We start from the raw sequence: 24,199 nt of genomic DNA, 5'->3' as shown, positions 1-24,199 counted from the left end.
AGGTCTTTGGAGATGGACTTGTAGCCTTGAGATTGCTCATGCTTCCTCACAATTTGGTTTCTCAAGTCCTCAGACAGTTCTTTGGTCTTCTTTCTTTTCTCCATGCTCAATGTGGTACACACAAGGACACAGGACAGAGGTTGAGTCAACTTTAATCCATGCCAACTGGCTGCAAGTGTGATTTAGTTATTGCCAACACCTGTTAGGTGCCACAGGTTAGTTACAGGTGCTGTTAATTACACAAATTAGAGAAGCATCACATGATTTTTCGAACAGTGCCAATACTTTTGTTCACCCTCTTTTTATGTTTGGTGTGGAATTATATCCAATTTGGCTTTAGGACAATTCTTTTTATGTTTTTTCATTTAAGACAAATTAAATGAAGATAATACCAAAGAATTTGTGTTTGCAATCATTTTCAGGAAGAAACTGAGTATTATCTGACAAAATTGCAAGGGTGTCAATACATTTAGCCACAACTGTATTTAGTGCTGATGCATCACACAAATCGGATCACAACAATATTTAAACACAGGTTGTAATGTAACAAAATGGGTAAATAGCCAAGGGGTGTGAATACTTGCCAAGCCACTCTTACTTGAATTTTGTTCATTTACCGTAAGTCCTTTCTTATTCTTCACTCATAGGTCCAGTGGGTGGACTAATTTATTTTATTTTATTTTAAATTCGCTATACGGTTCCAGGGGTGTGGGCTTCTTTACGTAGTGCAAATTTTTATGGACTTCAATAAGGGGGTGTTACTCTGGTTATTATTCAGGGCAGTGGAAAGACACACTACCAGAGAATTCTGTGAGCATAGCCTCCTTAGTAAAGACCATGAAAGTTAGCACTAAATAAAAAAAAAAAAAAGCCTATATTTTTGGAAGCGGACACTCTTTAGGCAAGTCCATTGTATTATTTTCACCATTTTATTTTCACTTTACCAAATGACTTTTAAAAATGTGATTCACGTTTTTTCTCTACAGTAGCTTGCTGGTAATTTACGTTATTTTTTTCTCTTCAAACAGGGGTAAAAATAAGCAGTTTGTTGGGTAAAAAGGGAAACTTAGAGAAACTTCAGAGTTACTGGGATGTTGGATATTACATGGGAGCTAGTGTATTGGCAAATGACCTCACAAAAGTGATCCAGGCTGCAGAAAAACTTTTTAAGATGAAGACACCAGCATGGTAAGCTACTTTTTATATTGTTTCTTTTTTAGATTGTGATCTTAACTACCAATTTGTATGTTTGCTTATATACCCTTTATGATAATTCAAATACCTTCTATGGACCAATGGGCAATCTATACAGTATATACCTAGTATGGTGCAGCCATGAAATGCTACTAGTGTAGAAATACTTCATAATACTATATGAAATCTTGCAAGGCACATTTTTCTAGTGCAAATCATTGATTTGAGCTGTTTATTTGTATTACACGAGTGATATCCTGTTCTACAAGTACATTCATTAAGCTCCTATTCATTATTGTTTTATGCAGTGACTAATCAAGTAATTGTAAATGATGAGCTGCTTGTAAATCTGTTCTTCATTGTGCAGCAACATGGGATCACCGTCTTAAGACAGAATTATTTTTCAAGGTGCCTAGTTGAAGTTTAGTAAAGTTATGCTATTGTTATTTATTTTAAAGTTAATCTTTCACCAGATTTTGGCTACTCCATCAGAGTAATGTATGGGCTGAGTCCATGATTTGTGTAATGTGTCACATACGTGGCTGCTTGCTGTCATTTTGATACAATCACTGTTTTATCTGCTGTAGATATACCAGTTCTCTGAATGCTGAGCTCTGTATGACCCCGACCACATCACTAACTGGCAGCTTTCCGCCCATTCACAGTGTACACAGAAATCTGTCAATCAGTGGTGGGGATGGGTTATACAGAGATTTTTATTAAAGTGACAGCAAGCATTTCTTCTCTGATTAGGTGTCAAAAATTTGGCAATAGATTTTCTTTAAAGCCTAAAATAGATTTATTGCATAAAGAAATGTCAATAATCTAACTTCTGGTTTTGCCATTTTTACATCAAGTCATGTATTACAGATTTGAATATACCTATACGTTAAAGGTCTAGTACCTGGCCCAACCATTACTATAGCAGTATGCATGCTAGTTCCTTTATTTTGAGAAGTCTTTTGTGGTTTATTAATGTTGCTGTATACAAAAAATGTACTTTTATTTGACATATGCTAATGAGGTAAGACTAATCTGGCGCTGCACTTCTCCCCCCAAACTAATTCTTCTGATTGTCTAATCATATCTCCATGTGTTTGATTGACAGCATTCATACACTCCCCATCATGATAGGACTATTGGGAGTTTGGAATTGCATAGAGGTTGTTCCAACCTTGACATTTTTAATAATATCTCCATTTGTGTGTTTGACAATCAGGGGAAAAAGATGCCCTGCCAAATTAATCCTACCTCATCAGCATATGCAAAGCTTCAGAACGAAAGTACACTTTTAAAAATGGCAACATTAGTAATGCACCTAAAAGGTCTTTTCAGAATAAAAGATGTGCATACTTGTGGTGGACAATCAGGAGACCTGACAGATTCCTCTAAATATGAGCAGAAGGGACATTTTTAAAATTAGTTATAATATTAACAGGAGTCCTGTAGTCAGTAATGGTACTTATTCCTATTTTAGGTACTTGAATTCTGTGGTGGAGACCATTTTGATATATCAAAAATTTAGGAAACCAAACTTGGAGAAACCTGTGTCCAAACAAGAGCTTGTTGATTTTTGGATGGATTTTCTAGTTGAATCTACAAATACAGATGTGTCCGTAGTGCGATTTCCAGTAAGCATATGTTGCCCAAGGTTTGATGGACAAATTTTTTTAAGTTTTTTTTTTTTAGCATCATTAAAAATTCGTATGAATGGTATGATGACGTTTAAATATTTCTATTAACCTTTTGATTTGTAGTTAATATTCATTTTAAGTTGTTCAAACCACCATATTTGTGATCCATATGGGTGACAGACCACATATATACATTATACATTTGGTACTTTTTATGACTAACATGCTAGCGCAAATAAAACATTACAGCAATCATTATTTTGGCCCATATTGCATGAATGCATTTGATGGCAGCCCCTTCACCAATCCACAATGCGGATGAGTCAATGACATCCGTAATTTGAAAGTGAAGAACCTCGGTGTAGGATATTCTTCATAACCTAAATAAGTCTCATAAAGTTAAAATAAAGTAAACATCTAAATCTTAATCCCTGTCCATTCATTTTCAGCCAATCCAAGAATTGTACTGATGGTTAGTCTGTGTATATGTAGGGCACGTTGAGTGTGTCACTTAAATAGAGCTCTCGGTTCAATTTTTAGCAAGAGATTCACAACCTGTATTAATTGAGGCCTTATCCTATGATACTAAAGAATCACATCTCCACTGGATTGGTACTTGGAGATCTTGTGTCTGTCAGATATCTTGGTAGCCTTTGCCAGCTTATCTTTTTCCTGAAAATGTACATAACAGTAAGTGATCCCAAAAATTCATGCTATCAACCCTTCATGTGGCTATATTGGAAAAAAAAGTTTGGGCTCCTGGAACACAACAAGAAAAAAGTGAAAAAGAGGTTGTCCTATTGGAATACATAAGGGACCCCATACAAAATAGATAGGTGTTGGTCAAACAATGGTTTGACCAATTGTTCACCTGGCAGCCATCTGTCCTGACTCCTTTTTACAAATAAGCCCTTGTTCTGCTCAGTGCTGCTATGTTCTCTTTGGGAGAGCTGCTGCTAGACTCCTATGACGTCAGATTTTCTCTGAGTAAAAAAGATCAGGGTTCCAAAATCGGACATGCCGAGTCTCTTTGATCTATGGAAGTGTTGGCAGGCCCCTATTCACGTTCGACTATCAGACAATCCCGACGATAACGGATTTTACGAATGTTAGTCGAAGGTGTATGGTGGGAAGCCTAGACTCTCTTTGTTTGACCCAAAGACCAGCTGATCACATTACCATCACATTAGTACTAGAGCTGGACTGGATCTGAATTTTAACCCTGGCATTTGAATGTCATGATTCCACCCCTCATTTTGTCTAGGAAGCAGTTACCGTTCAATCTGGAGCTGGGGCATGTTGAGCTGTCAGTGTTTTGACAGCTCAGCAGTCCAATCTGAGACTGGGAGGTGCTGTCTGTCCCCAAGTGTTCATTGTCCCAGGTGATTGCTCTGCTAATTACTGTACCTGACCTGTTAAGGACCTGTCACACTAAACGATATCGCTAGCAATATCGTTATAACGTCACTAGTTTTTGTGACGTTATAGCGATATTGCTAGCGATATTGCTATGTCTGATACTTACCTCCGACCGCTCCCCCCGCTGGTTATCGCTGATCGCGCGAGAACGTCCTGGACCGTCGTCAGCTTCCTGCTGGGGCTTCCTGCTGTGACGACGAGCGACGCGTGGACGCAGGCGGGAGGACGTCAGGATCGCCTCGTCTGACAGGTAAGTAGCGACCCCCGACCCCTGCGATGTCGCTGGTGAGATCTGCCTGTGTGGCAGCTCACTAGCGACCACTTAGCGATGTAGCAGCGATCCTGACCGCGTCATATCGCTGGTCGGGATCGCTGGTACATCGCTAAGTGTGACAGTACCTTTGGTTCCAGACCTCTGCCAGACATACATTCAGCTAAGTGTCATTTGTCTTTATCCCTTGTGTTCTGCTTGTTGATTTTTTGTTGCCTGACCCTGTTGTAATCTGCTATCTTCCTGATATTTTGACCCTGGTCCGTTACCTGACTACGCCTTTGTCTCTTCCCTCTGTTCATGATATACCTTCCTAACTTTTGACCTCTGACTTCTTGACTATACCAACTGACGGCTTGTCCATGAGAAATGACTCCGCTTCACATTGTTTGGCCTATACGTTTTTATTTTTTGCGAGTATGGATCTTGTTCACATGCTTAGTGACAGGGTGGTGTATTTGACACTGATGACTCATGATCTAGCTAAGGAATGCTTGAGCCTGGAATCATTGCAATGTCAGTTGCAGGGTCATATAATTAATTTTATGAATATTTCCTGTAGCCCTCCACTGCCTGCAGTGGCTAAAGACGTCCGTACTCACTGATGTACAGTTGGCTTCTCCTGAACCAGTAATGGCCCTCATTGATACATTTCCGGGAGGTAAATAAACATTTTAGAGTGTTCAGGGAGGGCTGTAGGTTTTCTTTTTTTTTTACCCTGCATCCCCGGTCATCAGGGGATGAGTTCCAGTGGGTGGGAATAATTGTGTCCCTACTGGTAGGGGATCCTAAGACTTGGGCATTTTCCTTGTCCCCCACAAGCTCCAGAACATCGTTTCTAATACTTTTAGGTCTGATCTGTGACGAACCCGACATGATCCAGTTCGCTGAGGATAAGATCATGAACCTGACAAGGAGGTCACAAACGCCTTTCCAAAACTCTTAAGGACTCTCTGGTCCTTCATGATGCCCCTTGTTCTCTAGCAAACGCCATGACCCAGGCCATACAAATGGACCACAGAATCTGAGCGACATGGTGAACAGCAGGCTGCCCGTTACACTTCTTCGGAGCAGGTCCATTTACTGGAGGTGAAGCCATTGGAGATTAGAGTTGACAGTGTCTGTGTTGTGAAGAAAAAACTTAGACAAGATCTTGGACTGTACTGTTGTCTCTCTGGACATTTTTCTCAAGAATTGCCCAAGTCATCCTCACGCAAGCGAACCGTTGGGAGATCGTCTGGGTGTCTGCCAAGGAGATCAACCAGACTTCCAGGTATTTTTTGTCTTCCCCTGATAAAGTACTGATAAATATGGTGTGTTATCCTTCAACATTGCTGTTCATTGACTGTGGGTCTGCTGCATTATAGACAGTAAGTTTAGAAAGACTAATTCAGATCTTCGCCATTGATAAGATACTGTTAATCTGGAATCTGGTCAAGAGGGTAATGGTGGATTTCACGCTCCAAGTGGGAGCACTCCACTCTAAATTCCTCTCTTATTTTGTTTTGAATAATTTGCCTGCTAGGTTGGTACTGGGGCTTCCATTTCTCCTTCGTCTCATTGGGGGACGCAGAGACTGTGGGTGTGTGCTACTGCCGTCTGGATGCCGACACTAAGTATACAAAAAACAAGTTAGCTCCTCCTCCGCCGCATACACCCTCGCCCGATAGCGGGCGGAAACCAGTTTTTGCTTAGTGTCTGATGGAGGCACACGCAGTCTGGGTCTCCCCAGACTATTTTTTATTTCTCGCTATGAAGAGGAAACAGGGGCAACGGACCCTATTGAAAGGGTCCGATCTCCCCCAAACATCAATGGGCGAGCGCGCGCGAGTATCGCCTCCGCGTATCCTTTCCCGCGCCAAGGGACATCTCTGGGACTTTTCCCCAGACATCTATTTTTTCTTTTGAGAAGATATGACAGGGGCAACGCATCCTATTGAAAGGATCCGATTTCCCCAAACCATCAACGGGCGACCACGTGCGAGTGTCCCTCCACGTTTCCTCTCCCGTGACGTGGGACATTATGCCAGACTTAGCCCTGTCCACCCCTAGGTAGTGAAACCATGGGCTTGCACAGAGGCACAAGACTAGTCTGTGCGCCCCCACTGCTCCACCAACGTAGGATGGCGGTGCTGCATGGCGGCGGACGGTCCCTCTCCTCGCCCAGAAGAGGCTGCTGGAGCTAGGGTGCCTGCACTGTCCGAAGACGGATTACCTCATGGCCTCTGGGCAGAAGACAGCAGAGTGCAAGGAGGTATGGTTGGGCTGGGAGAGCCCCTGGGCGGCGTTAGGATCCAGGCTAGGGGAACGCTCCAGGTGCTGGAGCCGGCTTCCCCTCTCCTGCCTGTGGTATCAGCAGCAGCTTCAGTTTTCTCTCCCTCCCTCCTTCCTCCTTCCTCCCTCCTTTCGGGCAGCGCGCCCATAGCTGTGGCCAGTGGGTTCCCAGACCGGGAAGGAGCGCGCCTCAGGGGGGTAGGGAGAAGCGCCAGGGTAGCCCGGCCGCGGCGGGCGGGCAGTGCCTAAATCTAGCCCGCGGCTTCGGCCTAGGCCGCGGGGAGAAGGCCCGCCCCCCGGCGTGATGTCAGATCCGGCGCCGCCCCCATGTCCAGGGCGGGCGCTGGGTAAAATTGAGGCCCCGGCTTCATAACAGGGTAGGCCGCGGTCAGGAAAGCATCGCAGCCTACCCAGAGAGAGCAGCAGCAGGAGCACGGGCACGGGGAGACAGCAGGAGCTGGGTAAGTGCGACCCCGTCTCGGCCACACTAGGGCAGTTGTCCTCCTTCTCCTCATACCCCTGTATGCTTTAAAAAAGAAAAAGAAAAAAAAAAAAAAAAAAAGAGAGGGAGAGAAAATTGGCTGTTTCTGCAGTATGTCTGGAAAAGGGAAAAAGCACACTTTCCTTCATACCGCATTCATTTCCTGTGGGGCTGTGTTCACGCGAGCGCAGACTATTAAGTTATGTGAAGCCTGCAGTTCCGAACGCGCCCAGGAGCCCTCCCCTCCAACGGAGCCCAGAGGGTCGGATCCCCCGGAATGGGCGTTATCACTTTCTCGTTCTATGGCTTCACTTACGAAGGCGATCGAGACCCTTCAGGCCCCGGATAGGGGTAGAGACAACGGCTCACCGGTTGGGGAAGGTTCATCCACCTCACAGGAGCCGCCGGCCTGCAGGGGCCGCACACTCTCCAGGCAGACGTACAGGGAAAGATCCCATATGGCGTCTCCGGGCCCCTCCGGTGCTTCGGTATCCGTGAGTGCGGCGTCTCGCTCACCGTCACCATTGTCTGGGAGCGAGCAGAGTTCGGATGAGGATATGCAGGAATCCTTGGACCTGGAAACCCCCGGGTGTCGGGAGACGGTAGACAGTCTCATTGAGGCTGTCAATCAGACTCTAGGTATTGAAGAAGATGTCTCTCTAACCGCAGGGCATAAAATATCTTTTAAAAAGGCCAGGCGACCACATAGGGTGTTTAGCACTCATCCAGAATTCGAGGACATGGTGCAACGGCACAGGGAGCATCCAGAAAAGCGTTTTTCGGGACAAAAAACGCTAGAAACGAGATACCCGTTTGCACCAGAGCTCTGTAAGAGATGGGCGGAATCTCCGAATGTGGATCCCCCAGTGTCACGCCTGGCCTCAAGATCATTGTGGTCAGTACCTAGTGGTTCTTCCATTAAGGACCCCACGGATCGGCTCATAGAAGGTTTAGCCCGCTCCGTGTATGAGGCATCGGGGTCAGCGCTTTTGCCATCATTTGTGGCAACATGGGTGGCCAAGGCCATGATGTCATGGTCAGAGTCTTTGAATGGAGTCCTGCAAGATAGAGACTTGCCGATAGAGGTGTCTGAGATAGCAAAGCAGATCGATATGGCGGGTGACTATCTAATTAATGCATCCTTGGATGCGGCGAATTGCGCGGCGCTAGCGGCGGCAAACGCTATCGCCATTAGGAGAGCCTTGTGGCTAAGGCTATGGCGGGCTGATTCAATTTCTAAAAAATCGTTAACATCCCTGCCATATCAGGGTAATCGGCTTTTTGGAGAGAGGTTAGACAAACTTATTTTGGATGCCACAGGGGGAAAGAGCAGCTTTCTCCCACAGCAGAAGAGTAGACCGCCCTTTCGTCAGCCGCAGGCGCGCTTTCAAGCATTTCGCGCCCCAGAATGGGCAACAGCGGCCAGTTCTACCGCCCCAGCTCGCTATAACCAAGACAGAGAGCGCCAGGTCACGTATAGAGCCAACCCGCTGGGCAGAGGGCGGGGCCATCCACCCAGGTCAAGGGGAGCCAGGCCCCAGAATCCCCCAGCAAAATGACTCGAGGCATCAGGTACCCGAGGACAGCAGAGTAGGCGGTCGTCTGCTCAGGTTCCGCCACGTCTGGGTCAAGGTGGCACACGATGCATGGGTGGCGGAATTAGTGTCATTCGGGTATAAAATAGAGTTTATCAGACACCCTCCAAAGCAATTTTTTTCGTTCCCGGCTTCCCAAATCGGAATCCCGGGCAGAGGCATTGCTAGTAGCCATCAGGATTCTTAAGTGCAACGGGGTCATTGTTCCGGTACCAGAGGGCGAAGAGGCTCAAGGTTTTTATTCCAACCTGTTCGCGGTCCCCAAGAAGGACGGAACAGTAAGACTGGTTCTGGACCTAAAGCTCCTGAACAGGTTCATCAGAGTCAGACACTTTCGGATGGAATCCCTCTGGTCAGGCCGATACGGCCATGGAGCAGGGAGAATATTTGGCCTCAATCGATGTTCAAAATGCCTACCTGCACATCCCTATTTTTCCCCCGCATCAAAAGTTCCTTTGTTTTGCGATCAATGGCCGGCATTTCTAGTTTGTGGCTCTGCCGTTCGGGTTGGCTACGGTGCCCAGGGTATTCACGAAGGTCATTCTACATTCTCGGGGCATAGTAGTGTTGCCGTACTTAGACGACCTTTTGGCAAAAGGGCCGTCCTTTCAAGCATGCGAGGAGAATGTCAGCATCACGCTGGATACCCTATCTCGCCTGGGATGGTTGGTCAATGGGAAGAAGTCATCTCTTACCCCGGCTAAGAGGATTCCATTCCTAGGGATGATTTTCGACACCTCCCGAGGGTTGGTAATTCTCCCTCAAGACAAGGCTCATGCGCTCCGGCAGGGAGTTCGGAGTCTTCAGCAGCCAGGCCCTCACACGATTCGATTTGGGATGAGGGTTCTAGGGAGGATGGTAGCGGCAATAGAAGCAATTCCGTTTGCGCAATTTCATCTGCGTCCCCTGCAGCACGCTCTTTTAGCAGCATGGGACAGGAGTCTGTTCTCCCTAGATCATCAGTGCAGGTTGTCCTTTCAGGTCCGGCGGGCACTTCAGTGGTGGACGCGCGACTCCTCTCTCCTTCAGGGGAAACCCTTTCCTCCAGATCAATGGTTGGTGGTCACAACCGACGCGAGTCTTCTCGGTTGGGGAGCAGTATTTCGTCATTACACAGCACAGGGGCAGTGGTCCCCCCAGGAGGCTCATCTTACAATCAACTTGTTGGAGATTCGAGTGGTGCGGTTGGCGTTGCAGCATTTTCAGCACTGGCTAGCGGGTCGTCCTGTCAGACAACGCCACGGCAGTGGCGTACGTAAATCACCAGGGAGGCACGCGCAGCAAGGCAGCCATGCGCGAGATAGAACATGTACTCCGTTGGGCCGAGAAGCATCACTCAGTAATCTCAGCGGTTCATATACCAGGGGTGGAAAATTGGGCAGCAGATTTCCTGAGTCGGCAGGCGGTCGTGGCCAGAGAATGGTCCCTACACCCCGAGGTCTTCCAGCAGATTTGCCAACGGTGGGGAACTCCGGACGTGGATCTGATGGCCTCCAGGGAGACCGCCAAGGTGGGCAGGTTTGTTGCCCGGTCCCAGGACCCGCGAGCAATCGCAGTGGATGCTTTGGTTCTTCCATGGAGCCAGTTTCGGCTCCCATATCTGTTCCCCCTCTGCCTCTTCTCCCGAGGGTAATCAGAAAGATCAAGATAGAGAGGGTCCCGGCAATTCTGCTGGCTCCAGACTGGCCCCGTCGAGCTTGGTACGCGGATCTAGTACAGCTCCTCGCAGACGTGCCATGGCGTCTACCGGAACGGCCAGACTTACTGTCCCAGGGGCCGATCTACCACTCGAACTTAGGGGCCCCTGGCAGCCAGGACCCCGGAGAACATCCGACACTGGGGGGCGCTATGTACTTTCTCCACAGCGCCGTGAATTAATGGCGCTGGGGTTTTAGTACCCTTAATTACCGCCGTTAAAAGGCGTATCGGCGGTCGTTAAGGGTGTAAGACGAAAGATGCGTGTCTCCGTCCTTGCTACGATTTCTGAAAACCAAACAACATCATAGTTAAAAATACTCAACCACTTCCCTTCATACTCAACCTACTGTACATAATGAGTTTGGGGGGGGAGGTTGTTTTCTAAATTTGATCTTAGAGGGGCTTACAATTTGATACGCATCCGGAAGGGTGATAAGTGGAGAACGTTGTTCTTAATGTCTGAGGTTCTATTTGAAAATCTTGACATGCCATTTGGGTTATTCAGTGCACCTGCTGTTTTTCAAAATTTTTATAAATGATATTTTCTCTGATTTGTATTGGAAGATATGAACGCAGCACCATGAAAGATCATGTTAATGAAAGTTTACGGAAGGGTCATATCCGTCCTTCCTCCTCCCCTGCAGCTGCCGGGTTTTCCTTTGTAAAAAAGAAAGATGTGTGTCTCCGTCCTTGCTTCGATTTCTGAATACCAAACACCATCACGGTTAAAAATAGTTATTCACTTCCACTCATACTCAACTTACTGTATATTATCACTTTGTGGGGGGCAGGTTGTTTTCTAAACTTGATCTTAGAGGGGCTTACAATTTGATATGTATCCGGAAGGGTGATAAGTGGAGAACATTGTTCTTAACGTCTGAGGGTCTATTTGAAAATCTTGACATGCCATTTGGGTTATCCAATGCCCCTGCTGTTTTTCAAAATTTTTATAAATTATATTTTCTCTGATTTGTTTTGGAAAATATGTTGTGATTTACCTGGATGATCTTCTAATTTTCTTGCCCGATTTAGACTATCACAGGGAGAACTCTGTTTACGAATTTAGAGAAATGTGTTTTTTTTCTGTTCAGCAAAAGAGTTTAAGATGGACCCTTGGAAGGTGCAGGTCATAATTGATTGGGTTCAACCTTGTGATCTTAAGGCTTTGCAACGTTTTTGGGATTCGCCAACTATTATAGGAAACTTATCAAGTGCTTTTATCAGATTGCGAAACCTCTTACAACCTTACACTAAAGGGCCTGTCACACTAAGTGATATCGCTAGCAATATCGCTATAACGTCTCTGGTTTTTGTGACGTAGCAGCGATATTGCTAGCGATATCGCTGTGTGTGATACTTACCTCCGACCGCTATCCCGCTGGTTATCGCTGATTGCGCGAGAACGTCCTGGACCATTTTTCGTCGTCCGCTTCCTGCTGGGCTTCCTGTGGCGCCGACGAGCGACGTGTGGACGCGGGCGGGAGGACGTCAGACAGGTAAGTAGCGACCGCCGACCGCTGCTATGTCGCTGTTGAGAGCTGCCTGTGTGGCAGCTCACTAGCGACCACTTAGCGATGCACCAGCGATCCTGACCGCGTCATATCACTGGTCGGGATCGCTGGTGCATTGCTAAGTGTGACAGTACCTTTAAGGAGGTGAATCTCAATGTTTGGTCACTGAGTGCTGTCAGGGCTCTCGAAAAACTAAGCATTTTATGTTTGCTTCTATTTATGACGCTAGGCCGTGAGACAGAAAAGTCAGACCTTCCGGGCTCAATACCAAGAGTGTACGTAGATAACCAAGGGAAAAGACAAAGGCGTAAGTCAGGTCACAATCCAGGGCCAATAACAAGAGATAACAGATCAAAAGCCAAAGGAGAAGGCAAAGGGATAGTCCGAACTCGATCCTAAGGGTCAGGCAGCAGAAGATCAGAACTCAGATCAACAGAATCAGGCTAACACTCACCAAGAAGCACAAACTATGTCTGGCAGGGATCAGGGGCAGACAGCTCAGTTAAGTAGCTATGCGTTCACCAGAACATCGAACACCTGCAGTAAGTCCCGCAAGTCCCAGTCACAGATTAGACAGCAGAGCTGTCAATCAAGACACAGTTCAGCAAGACAGTTACCATAGAACAGCATAGCAATCATTCACCGAGCGGAGGAATCATGACACCTTTCTAATCCAAAGCAGTTTTTTGGTATGCACGTGTTCAGACTAGTTCTTGATGTTTCAGTCAGTTTTTCTGTTATTTACCTTTCTAATCCAACCCGATCTCCAAGAACCATTCATTGTGGAGGTGGATGCTTCGGAGGTCGGAGTAAGGACAGTTTTATTGCCGGGGCACAAAACTCTAGTAACCTGTATCCATGTGCTTTTAAAAAAAAAAAAAAAAAAAAATTATCATCTGCAGAAAGGAATTATGATGTTGGGAATCGCGAGTTACTTGTTGATAAATTGGCCTGTGAAGGAATTGAGGCATTTTTTGGAGGGGGGTGGTTCATCCAGTTACTGTGGTCACTGATGACAAGAATCTAGCTTACATTGAATCAGCTAAATGGCTAACTTCTAGACAGGCCAGATGGCCCTTGTTTTTCTCTAGGTTTAATTTTTCCATCATATTCAGGCCGTGTTCTAAAAATGTGAAGGCTGACTTACTCTCTTACTCTCGATTCAATTTCTCTCCCAGAACCTTCACATTTCTGTCAACAGCTTGGAGTATGAGGTTCAAAGGGTTGTGGATTCTGTGGTTCTGAAATTTTCCTTCAATACCTCATCCACTGTAAGGGATACAGACCAGAAAAGAGATCCTGGGTTCCAGCTTGAGATGTGAAGGCCGATCGGTTAGTCAGTCTTCCACTCAAAATTTCCTTGGAAACCTGAGGGTCGGGTGGCCGACACCTACAAAAGGATACTGTCACAATACCACCCCTCATTGTTTCTGGGTTACAGTTACTGACGGCTCAGCCGTTCAATCTGGTACAGTGGCATGCTAAAGCTGACAGTGCTTTGACCGCTCAGTGTCCAGTGTGGTGCAGGGGCATGTTGAGCGGTCAGTGTTTTCATTGACAGTGCTGCCGTCCAATCTGAAACTTGGGAGGTACTGGCTTTCTCCAGGTGTTCATTGTCCCAGGTGATTGCTCTTCTCCTTAGCTAGGCTGTTAGTGCCAGATCTGTGCCAGACTTAAATTCAACTAAGTGTGGTTTGTTTCTCTGTGCCTTGTGTTCTGCTTTTTGATCTTTCATTTCATTGGACCTAGTTCTGACCATCCATTGGTTTTACCCCTTTCCTCTGATCCATTATCTTCCTGGTATTTTGAACTCAGACCATCAAATAACTACACCTGTGTCTCTTCCCTCTGTTTATGACGTGCCTTCCTGGCATTTGAACTCAGACTTTTTGACTATTGCAACTCTTAGCTTGTCGTTGAGAAGTGACTTAGTGTCACTGAGAGCACACAGACCCATTTTCTACCAAGTGAATGTGAAATAAGTTTGCTTATTTGTGAATTTGTCGAGATGTAGCTCACATTTGCATAATAAAATTTGCTGGAAAGCCAGAATGACATGATTTTAAGTTTCCTTCTAGAAAATTTTGATTGCTCTTAATGGGTAAGAGCAACGTCCCCGCTGCTTCTGAAATCTCATGCTGGCTGACTGGCATCACTGCGGCTTCCTTGGGTGTTTGCAAATTAAGCCAGTGAGTGTACTCCAGGTACAGACTGGGGGCTAAAATTCAACCCTGGCGTATGAAATCACACAGGCCCAAGCACCAGATGGGTTATATTACTAATATTACCCTGGATGAAGGAAAGCGAGATTTACTACAAGACCAATATTTCTAATGATACCTGTGGCCTGCTGGGGTATGACACGGAGTCAGCAAATTTGTGCTCAGTCATAACTCTTAACAGTATGGATATCTTGAGTTCACCAATTCTGCTAACAATGTAGCAGTCAAGGTGGCCCACGACCAGTCAGTCCCTTCTGGCATTTTCCAGAATTTCCAGATGACCAGTCCGGTGTACGCCACTTATTACCCACTCCCAGAGAGGTAAAACATTGCGCGCAAGTGTGAAATTTGAAAAGGCTGGCAGTGACATCGCTCTTAGTTTCACTCATGTAAACAGGGCATGCTTACACAATGAGACAGAGGATTAGTCCAGAAAAATCAAGCCTCTCCTTCCCTCCAACTAGTCATGAGTGTAGGGTTTAAAGGTAATTTTACATTTATTTAGCAATCGATAGTCCGTGAAGAGTGGATTAATAGACTGTAGAAGAAGAGAGCAATGCACACATGGTAGCTGTTTAGGGAGCTAGGGTTGCAGACAGGTTCCCTTTAATGTGAATTTATGGCTTCTGTGAGCTGGATCCTGTGTCACATCTTCATAGACTGTGTCAGATGGAACAGCACTGACTTCCCCACCCACATCCTATTACTGTCCTCTGCACAAGGCACAAGATTTAGGCTGAGTTCACACGTGGCGTTTTTTCCGCGTTTCTGCGGCGGTTTTAACCGCGCGATTTTGCCGCGAAAACGCGAAAAATAAGCATCCCATGCATTCCTATGGGATTCCGCAATGCTGTGCTAATGCTGCGGTTTTTACCGTGGCGGAATCGCTTTGCGGTAAAAAACGCAGCATGCTCATTAATTTGCGGAATCGCGGCAATCCCACACCCATAGGAATGCATTGTTCCGCTTACTTCCCGCATGTGGCTGTGCCCACCATGCGAAAAGTAAGCAGAACAATTGTGGATGGTACCCACGGTCCGGAGGAGAGGAGACTGTCCTCTGGGCTTTGGGTACCATATCCCTGTAAAAAAAATAGAATTTAAAATAAAAAATATTGTTATTCTCACCTTCCGACGTCCCGAACAGCCTGCCCGCCTCTCTCCACGCTCCCGGTCCCAGTAATCCTTTGCGAAAATGCCCGCGATGGCGTCCGTTCTCTCGGGATCGCGAAGTCTCGCGGTAATTCGTGCGACGTCATCGCGAATTACCGTGAGACGTCGCGATCCCGCGAGAACGGACGCCATCGCGGGCATTTTCGCAAAGGATTACTGGGAAGGCTGCGCGGGACGTCGGAAGGTAAGAATAAACACCATTTTTTTTTTTTTTTTTTTTTTTTTACATAGGCAGCCTCAATAGTAAAAAGTTGGTCACGCTCGTCAAACACTATGTTTGACGAATGTGACCAACCTGTCATTCAGTTCTCCAAGTGATGCTACAGATAGCTTGGAAAACGCTAGCATTTTGCAAGCTAATTACGCTTGCAAAATGCTAGTTTTTCCGCGGGAAAATCGCGGGAATTTAAAATGCGTTTTCCCCGCGGAATGGAATTACGGAATTCTCGCGGTAATTTCCGCGAGAGTTCCGGTACGTGTGAACTTAGCCTTAACCTTTTTCCCTGCCTATTTAAAAACAAGTTCACTGTCAGCTGCACGAAGGCAACAAACAGGTTAAATCTATTGTCTTGTGCAGATAGGTTTTATAACCACTAGACAGCCATAAGAAAGTGTGTAGTGAGAGGGGAGCAGCAGATCCAAGAGGCAGGAGCTGCCAGATGACATCTGTTTCACATCAAATGTCCTTACCACACAACACTCTGAGAAATAAGCCTACTCACCGGCCTAAATGTGGGTTGGGCAGGTAGTGTGCAGAACTCACTCAAGAACAAACTGTAACCACACTGCTCTTCTTTTTCTTCCTACTAGCCTCGTCCTGCTCTTGCTGGGCTGACTCATTCGGTAATAACAACAGTGACTGGTTATCTTTGCGTTGCCTCCGCCTTCCTTCCTCACATGCGGAATGAGGATAGGAATGAATATAGGTCACGTGGAATGGGCAGCTCACCAATGGAGTTAATCTGCAGGGATCTAAAGTTAAGGCAGAGACCAAATAAGACTTCAGGGTCAAGGATTGCATGTGTCTCCCTGGTAGTGAAGTGGCCCACTGCCAGCACCTGCCCATCTGGCATTTACCAGGAGATGATGGGACACCCTTCTCCAAACGTCATTATTTAAGCAATGCATAATAATTATTTTATTTGAGGAAAGTACTTTGCATTCAGTAATTTCCAATGCTTAATTTCAGTGTGAGTTTCTTGTTATGCAGAAGAGTCCATATACTGCAGCTAAGTACCAAATGGGGACATCTTTCTAGTAACTCAAAATCACTTATTAGAGCATTTTATATTGATTTGTATCATTGCGTCTTAATTTTGACTAGGTCTTGATCCTGGAACCTACAAAGATCTATCAGCCATCATATCTATCAATTAACAGTGAAGCAGATGAGAAAACTATATCGATTTGGCATGTGCTCCCTGATGATAAGGTAATTAATGAATAAAATAGAAGATGGCATATAAATTGTAATGTATAATTTCGAAATACAATCAATGTCAATTGTGTATAATTGTATTGAATTTAGAAAGGGCTGAATATGAATAAAGTCCAAGTCATTTATTACTTGTAAGTAATTGACTACTGAGCAATCTGAAACTTGAGTTTTAATACATAATTACCATCACACACAAGCTCATAGGATAACTTTCAGGAAAACTTTTGGACCTATGTTCACATTTCGTTCTCCATAAACAATGGGAAAGACTGACAAATTGCAAAAATCATTTTAAGCTATTTTTGGTTGAATAGATCAGAGTTTTATGTTTGTTTTATGTTTTAGTGCATTGTTTTCTGCAAATGTGTTAACAGGGGCTTCTTTGTTTATTTTTTATTATGTTTTGTTTTTTCTTGGTTTCAGAAAGGCTTTCATGAGTGGAATTTCGGTCCCTCTTCCATAAGAGGTGTAAGGTATGTTTATATGTGTAATATAAGTGTGCAGAAAGAAAACATTTTAACTGGTAGCTGACAAAAAATGATCACCTTTTAATAATAGTCCCTTAAATTCTGAGTAAAAGTGCTTTTATTAACCAATGCTAGTTTTGAATTGCATGGTAAACTTCATCTACCAATGGAGAGAGAATACATTTTAAATGTGTGGACGTCAGTTCTCTAGAACCTTTATTTAATACAAGAACAGAGATCCACATCCAGTACTGAGGAAGAACTTGGGTAGAGAGATGGCTCTTCATACTGCACAATGTTGCTGTCAGAAGCAAAATAACTCTAGCGGTTTCTGTAACTCCTATGGAATACATCACTTCTCATCAGTCACCCATTTTAGGGAACAGTTTGAGTCTCATGTGTTTGGCCTCTTAAAGTATATTTAAATTGGTATTCCCATCTCTAAGATCATATCCTAATATGTGATAGATGTAATAACATTAATATTAGCAATCTGTCCAATTAGAATTGTAGTATAATTCTTCTGACTTGCTATTTTGCTTACCATATACAGGCCATTGCAGTAGCTTAGGTATCCATGGTTAAGAACACTCATACCCTGACAGTTACTTGCTAGTGGTCATAACTATGGATAACTAAGCTACTGCAATGCCCTGCACATGAGGTAGGCAACGTAGTGCCATTTTGATACAATCATTGTTTTATCTGCTGCTGATCAAGCAGTTCTCTGAATGTTGAGCTCTGTATGACTCTTCGCACACCACTGTTTGGCAGCTTTCTGCCCATGTCAATTGTACACAGAAAGCTTCCAATCAGTGGTGGGGGTAGCATTATACAGAGCTCATGAACATGCTGACTACCTGGCAGCAGGTTTACTAGTGCTCTAGTAATAACCTCTTGCTGATAAAACAGTGATTTTATCAAAACTACTCAAAGCAGCCCAGTAAGTAACACATCACTGGAATTCGGGTCTTTGCCCTTATATTTGTTGCTCTCAATCAGGTGGCCCAAAGTTATTAACAGATTCCCTTTGGCATAAATGTAATTAAAGCCCTGCGCCTTCCCCATACACACTTTATTCCTTGTGCATCATGTATTGTATTATTTATATCACTGTAATATGTAAAGTTATGCGTATTGTAACTTCATTCTATGAAGTGAATTAATTCTACGAAAAGTTAGAATTTTGCTTGCATGTTTGCAGATATTTCATTGCTCGGCTTGATTTTATTTCAAATTTGCTGATGGTTAAACATTACTCATTTGAATCTAAATTTGGCTTCTAATTCTCTCAGCATCTCAAAGTTTGAAGAAAGGAGCTGTTTTCTGTATGTTATGCACAACTCTGATGACTTCCAGATCTACTTCTGCTCAGAACTTCACTGTAAAAAGTATGTGCAATATTTCCATGGCAAGTAAAAACGTTTAGTCTATTCTACAATTTCTATCACCTATCCATGGCCAATATTGGAATGACCCCTTCCTATATCCTATATTGAAAGTCTACGGTTTGTTAGCATCATTAATTTTGGGATTTATCCTGTTCACTTGATGACAAGTCATTGGTATATACAATATGTATGATAAGCATTTAGGTATTCAAGTAACACTTTACTTCTCATAGATGTGTGTTTTTTGTATTTTATTTTTTTTCTTTGGGTGACTAATAAAAAAAAGTCAAAGTACCTAAACTGAATATTTCTGACCTGACGTCAATCTATTTGTCCTTTCAGGTTTTTTGATATGGTGAATAGCATCACAGAAGAACATGGAAAAAATTCAGATGAAGTGGATTTCGATGGAGACTCTCTGGAAGTTAGTGTACTGCTATCTTTACTAAGACCCTTTTTATCCTAGTTCTGTACATTTTTTTCCTACTGGCCATCTTGTAACTTGCAAACAGCTGAGTCGAAGGGGAATGGGGTCTCGGACCTCCACCGATCTGATATCGATTGACCTATTTTAAGGCTAGTGATACTGTTTACACTCATGGGATTTTATAAGGCTAGGTTTTCTGGTTATTCATGTAGACTGAAATGTCTCTAATCCCTATTAATAAACAGCAAGCAGAGGTATAAAAATTGTGTGGAATTAAAACCCAGTACAATAAAAAAAGGACTTTTCATGATATGAAATACAAGCTTATTTCCGTTTATTTCTGAAGCGAGAATTTGTGGTGTACAGATCTTTGTTTTATGGGCAGTTTTTTTCTTGGGGTGATAAGCAAGTTGTTTGTTTCATGAATTGTATATGGTGATGACAGTCTCATATATAACAGAATGACATGAGATTATTAAGCATTATAACATGATCTGATTTTTTTCCATAGTTTGATTACGAATATGATGAAAATGGTGACCGAGTGGTGTTGGGCAAAGGTACACACGGAGTGGTTTATGCTGGACGAGACCTCAGTAACCAAGTCAGGATAGCTATAAAGGAGGTGCCTGAGAGGGACAACAGGTATGTTGCTAACCGTGATGGAAAAAAATCTTAAGACTGATCAGAATAAACAGATTGGGAATATTGGAGTAACCTTAAAAGAAATGTCAAGGGGGTTTAGCCTATAGTGTTATTTGGAGTGCTTTATCCTTTAGCCTCCTAATAATATTTTTATTCAGACCCTTATTATAAGGCTTGCTGCAGTTTGCGTAAAAATTGTTCTTTATCCTGGCTCACTTGTGCCTGGATTAGTCCAGGACTGCTGTCACTCATCAGAGCAGTGCACTAATATCACCCCACTGTGGATGTGATGGTAGTTCACTGCTTGGGTGAGTGATGACATACTCGGACTTATCCAGGCATAAGTGAGCCAGGTTTAAACATGATTTTTTCACAAACTGCAACAATGCTTAGGTATAATATAGAGATCATTAAAAAATGTTTAAAGGCTGATAAAGTGATACTAATACAAAATCACCTTGCCAGTTTCTCTGTAACAAACTGTATAATAAGCTCCGTTGATCTGTGGCTCATTTTACTTGTACTCTGTGTCTTTATTATTTCTATGTTTTCAGTTTTTAACAAATATTTTCTTCCCAAACATAAGCAGTCTGTCACACTGTGTTACAAAGGTTTTGTCCCTCGGACAATTTCGAGTGTCATGCAGATTTCAGAAATGACTTCAGATTTTTCCTATCACGTAAGGTTTTTGAGAAATGATACAAAGCATTATAATATTCTGTTATAATTCTAAAAACTCATATGAACTTTTTCTGAAACGGTATATTCTGAATTTTCCACTGAAATAACATAAATCGCTGATCTACACATATGCAAGCACTTATTATGCGAATTCCGTGCAGGCCCAGTGAATCATTCGGCTGACTGTGTACGGAGCATACCAGATCTCCTGGGCAGGGGAGGAATCAAAAGACAATACTGACATACTTGGAGCATGGCTGAATGGATCATGACCTTCAATGCCATTCGCTGTCCCAATGATATGGAGAGAGCAGAGAGATCATGTAACAGATTGCTACTTCTGCCTTACAAATGTAGCAGGATATTCAGCAAAGAAAAAAAAAACAATAAAATATCCTAATTTTCCTTCAGCCATAAGACCAGTGCCACACGATGAAAGTCTTCGTTTTCCAAAGCCGCCCAAAGTATGGACAATGGAGGAGGATGATGAGGAACTAACAATGTCAGTGGAAAATGAAACTGCTGCAGACCCAGACTTTGAGCCTTCCACATCTAATCCACATCTGTTCAGTCAAGCTGATCTGAGTGACTTGGTCAGAGATTTGAAATTGTCAAAAAGGCAGGCAGAATTATTGGGATCAAGGCTACAAGAACAGAATCTCTTATTACCAGGAACAAGAGTTTGTTTTTCGCAGTTTTACTACACAACGGAAATATCTATCCTTCCATACCTATTGGACATGACGTACACATGAAAGAAACGTATGAGAATATGGAGTTACTGTTGACCCACATTATTTATAGAAATGATAACTGGAACATATGTTGTGATGTAAAAGTTGTTGCACTTCTTCTTGGACTTCAGCTTGGATATACCAAGTATTGTTGTTTCATTTGTGAGTGGGTCAGTGGTGCACGAGAAATGTACTGTTTCAGAAAGGACTGTCCACTCCACGAAAACCTGGTTGCTGGACAGAAGTATGTTAAACATAATCCTCTTGTTGATCCAGCTAAGATATTTCTCCCTCCTTTGCTTATTAAACTTGGGCTTATGAAGAATTTTGTCAAAGCAATGAACAAAGAATCGGAAGCTTTTTCTTACTTGCGACAGAAATTTCCAAGAATAAGTGATGCAAAGATTAAAGAAGGTACTTTTATTGGCCCACAGATCAGAGATATAATGAACGACATTAGCTTTGATGGTCTTTTGCAAGGTGCTAAACAAGTGGCATGGAGAGCCTTGAAAGATGTGACCTTCAACTTCCTTGGCAACAGCAGGGCACCGAACTTTGAACAACTCGTGGACAACATGCTCACAGCATATCATTTGATGAAATGCAATATGTCACTAAAAATGGATTTTCTACATTCTCACTTGGGACTTTTTTCCAGCAAATCTTGGTGCCGTTAGCAATGAACACAATGAAAGATTTCACCAAGACATTGCGCTGATAGAGAAAAGGTACCAGGGAAAGTGGAGTATGTTAATGCTGGCTGACTATTGCTGTATTCTTATTCGAGAAGCATCTTACATGGATTTTAAACGAAAGCTGTCTGCGAAACACTTTTGAACAATTGCTTTTGCTACTGACATCGATGCACATGTATGTAGTGTTTCGGACGTCATAATGTAGACTATAAACTGTTTCTTAACCCCTTACTTCCAGCTGACGGAATAGTACGACAGCTGGCAGTATCCCCCGCTTTGAGGTGGGCTGCGGCGGTGAGCCCACCTCAAAGCTGTGACATGTCAGCTGTTTTTAACAGCTGACATGTGCCCACAATAGGCGCGAGAGTAATCGCGATCCGCCCGCGCCTATTAATAGTAAAATGCCGCTGTCAGACTCTGACAGCGGGTATTTAAATGCACTTCTGGACGCCGGTCCAGAAATACGCGCAGCGACGACTATTGAAGCATGCCAAAAGTAAAAAAAAAAAAAAAAGTGTTTAAAAATATATAATATGAAAAAAAAAATTAAATTTCAAATCACCCCACTTTCACCCCAATCAAAATAAAACAATAAAAAGAAAAAAAAAATCAAACCTACACATATTTGGTATCACCGCGTTCAGAATCGCCCGATCAATAAAAAAAGAATTTACCTGTTCACTAAACAGCGTAGCAATAAAAAAAAAAAAAAACGCCAGGATTACATTTTTTTTGGTCACCGCAACATTGCATTAAAATGCAATAACGGGCAATCAAAAGAACGTATCTGCACAAAAGAGGTGTCATTAAAAACATCAGCTCGGCACGCAAAAAATAAGCCCGCACCCAATCCAAGGTAACGAAAATTGGAGATGCTACAGGTCTCTGAAAATTGCGTCTTTTTTTTTTTTTTTTTTTTAAAGCAAGCTTTGGAATTTTTTTTGACCACTTAGATAAAAGAGAACCTAGATAAGTTTGGAGTCTATGAACTTGTAATGACCTAGAGAATCATAATGGCAGGTCAGATTTAGCATTTAGTGAACCTAGCAAAAAAGCCAAACAAAAACAAGTGTGTGATTGCACTTCTTTTTGCAGTTTCACCGCACTTGGAATTTTTTTTCCGTTTTCGAGTAAACGACATGGTAAAACCAATGGTATCATTCAAAAATACAACTCAGCCCGCAAAAAAATAAGCCCCCACACGGCCATATTGACGGAAAAATGAAAAAATTATGGCTCTGGAAAGAAGGGGATTGAAAAATCAGAAACCGCTCCGGTCATGAAGGGGTTAAAAACCTTATGTGATACAGACTTTTGGAGCACATATTCGTGTTCAGCATATTAAAATCTATAAGATACAATAAAAATTTTTCAGGGGACAAGGACTTCCCTGAAATTTGTTGCGCAGTGTCATGAGAATATTATACTAAAATGGCACAATAATATTTTGCTGTTCATATAGCTGCATATATCTGTAAGAAAGAGTACAGTAAACTCCTATGTATGATTGTGCTTTATTGTTCAGGCCGTCACTGGGCTGCAGCAGTGAAGATGACCTGAAGCAGAAAGATCAGCATGAAGAAGAGTGTGGCACCATCAAACACCCAAAATGGCACTGGCACATTGTGCAGCCAGAAGCAGAGAGGTGTAGGAGGAGAGGCCACAGCCAGGCTGGGGAAATGCGCTCATAAAGCTTTCACCCACAACCAGCAGAAACAAAGGTCTTTGACTGGCACACATGGGAACAACATAATGACCCCAAAAGGATTTAGGTTTGCTGCACTAGTTCAAGAGGAGGAAGACGACGGTGAGGATGTCCCTCAAAGCACAGCATCAAACTCCCAGGCACTCAATGTAGAGCTGACTTCCCATTGGTGAAAAACCCTTAGGGAAGCCTCCATCTCTCAAGGATGTTTTAAATTCTGTTAACAAATGCAATTCCACACTGACCACGCTAACAGGCCAGGTAGTCTATATTCAACATACCATTCTGATAAACTGGCATGATCCACAATATGGCAGAGAGCACAACTGCTGTGGCGAAGGGAGAGACTTGGATGGCTTTTTTGAAAAATGTCTGCTGGATATCTTCAGCAAAAAAGTCATCACTCCTCTGCAGTGGAAAGGGCCCACAGGTTTCCTACAAGACCTGGCCCAGTTGGCAGACGTCCTGGGACTATCCTGATTAAAATCCTACTTTTATAAAGACTGAGATATCAAGGCACAGGGGAAACAGGACATACCACTTGG

The 24,199-nt window shown here is 43.5% G+C and overlaps 1 protein-coding gene across 2 annotated transcripts in view; it reads left to right on the top strand.

The window, feature by feature from the left end:
* Window positions 1-24,199, top strand: part of MAP3K5 (mitogen-activated protein kinase kinase kinase 5) — a 339,184-nt gene that overhangs the window by 200,150 nt on the left and 114,835 nt on the right. For both annotated transcript variants that reach the window (XM_073575888.1, XM_073575887.1), the window contains exons 9-15: window positions 1,029-1,188; window positions 2,672-2,825; window positions 16,796-16,903; window positions 17,333-17,382; window positions 18,672-18,767; window positions 19,110-19,191; window positions 19,706-19,839. In XM_073575888.1, coding sequence (XP_073431989.1) covers window positions 1,029-1,188; window positions 2,672-2,825; window positions 16,796-16,903; window positions 17,333-17,382; window positions 18,672-18,767; window positions 19,110-19,191; window positions 19,706-19,839 — 784 coding nt within the window. The remainder of the gene's footprint in view (window positions 1-1,028; window positions 1,189-2,671; window positions 2,826-16,795; window positions 16,904-17,332; window positions 17,383-18,671; window positions 18,768-19,109; window positions 19,192-19,705; window positions 19,840-24,199) is intronic.

Source organism: Dendrobates tinctorius, unplaced genomic scaffold (assembly GCF_039654945.1).
Source record: "Dendrobates tinctorius isolate UK_male_01 unplaced genomic scaffold, ASM3965494v1 ptg000046l, whole genome shotgun sequence".
Classification (NCBI taxonomy): Eukaryota; Metazoa; Chordata; class Amphibia; order Anura; family Dendrobatidae; genus Dendrobates; species Dendrobates tinctorius.
Note: the sequence above shows the minus strand (reverse complement) of the source record. Positions and strands in the feature narration are given on the sequence as shown.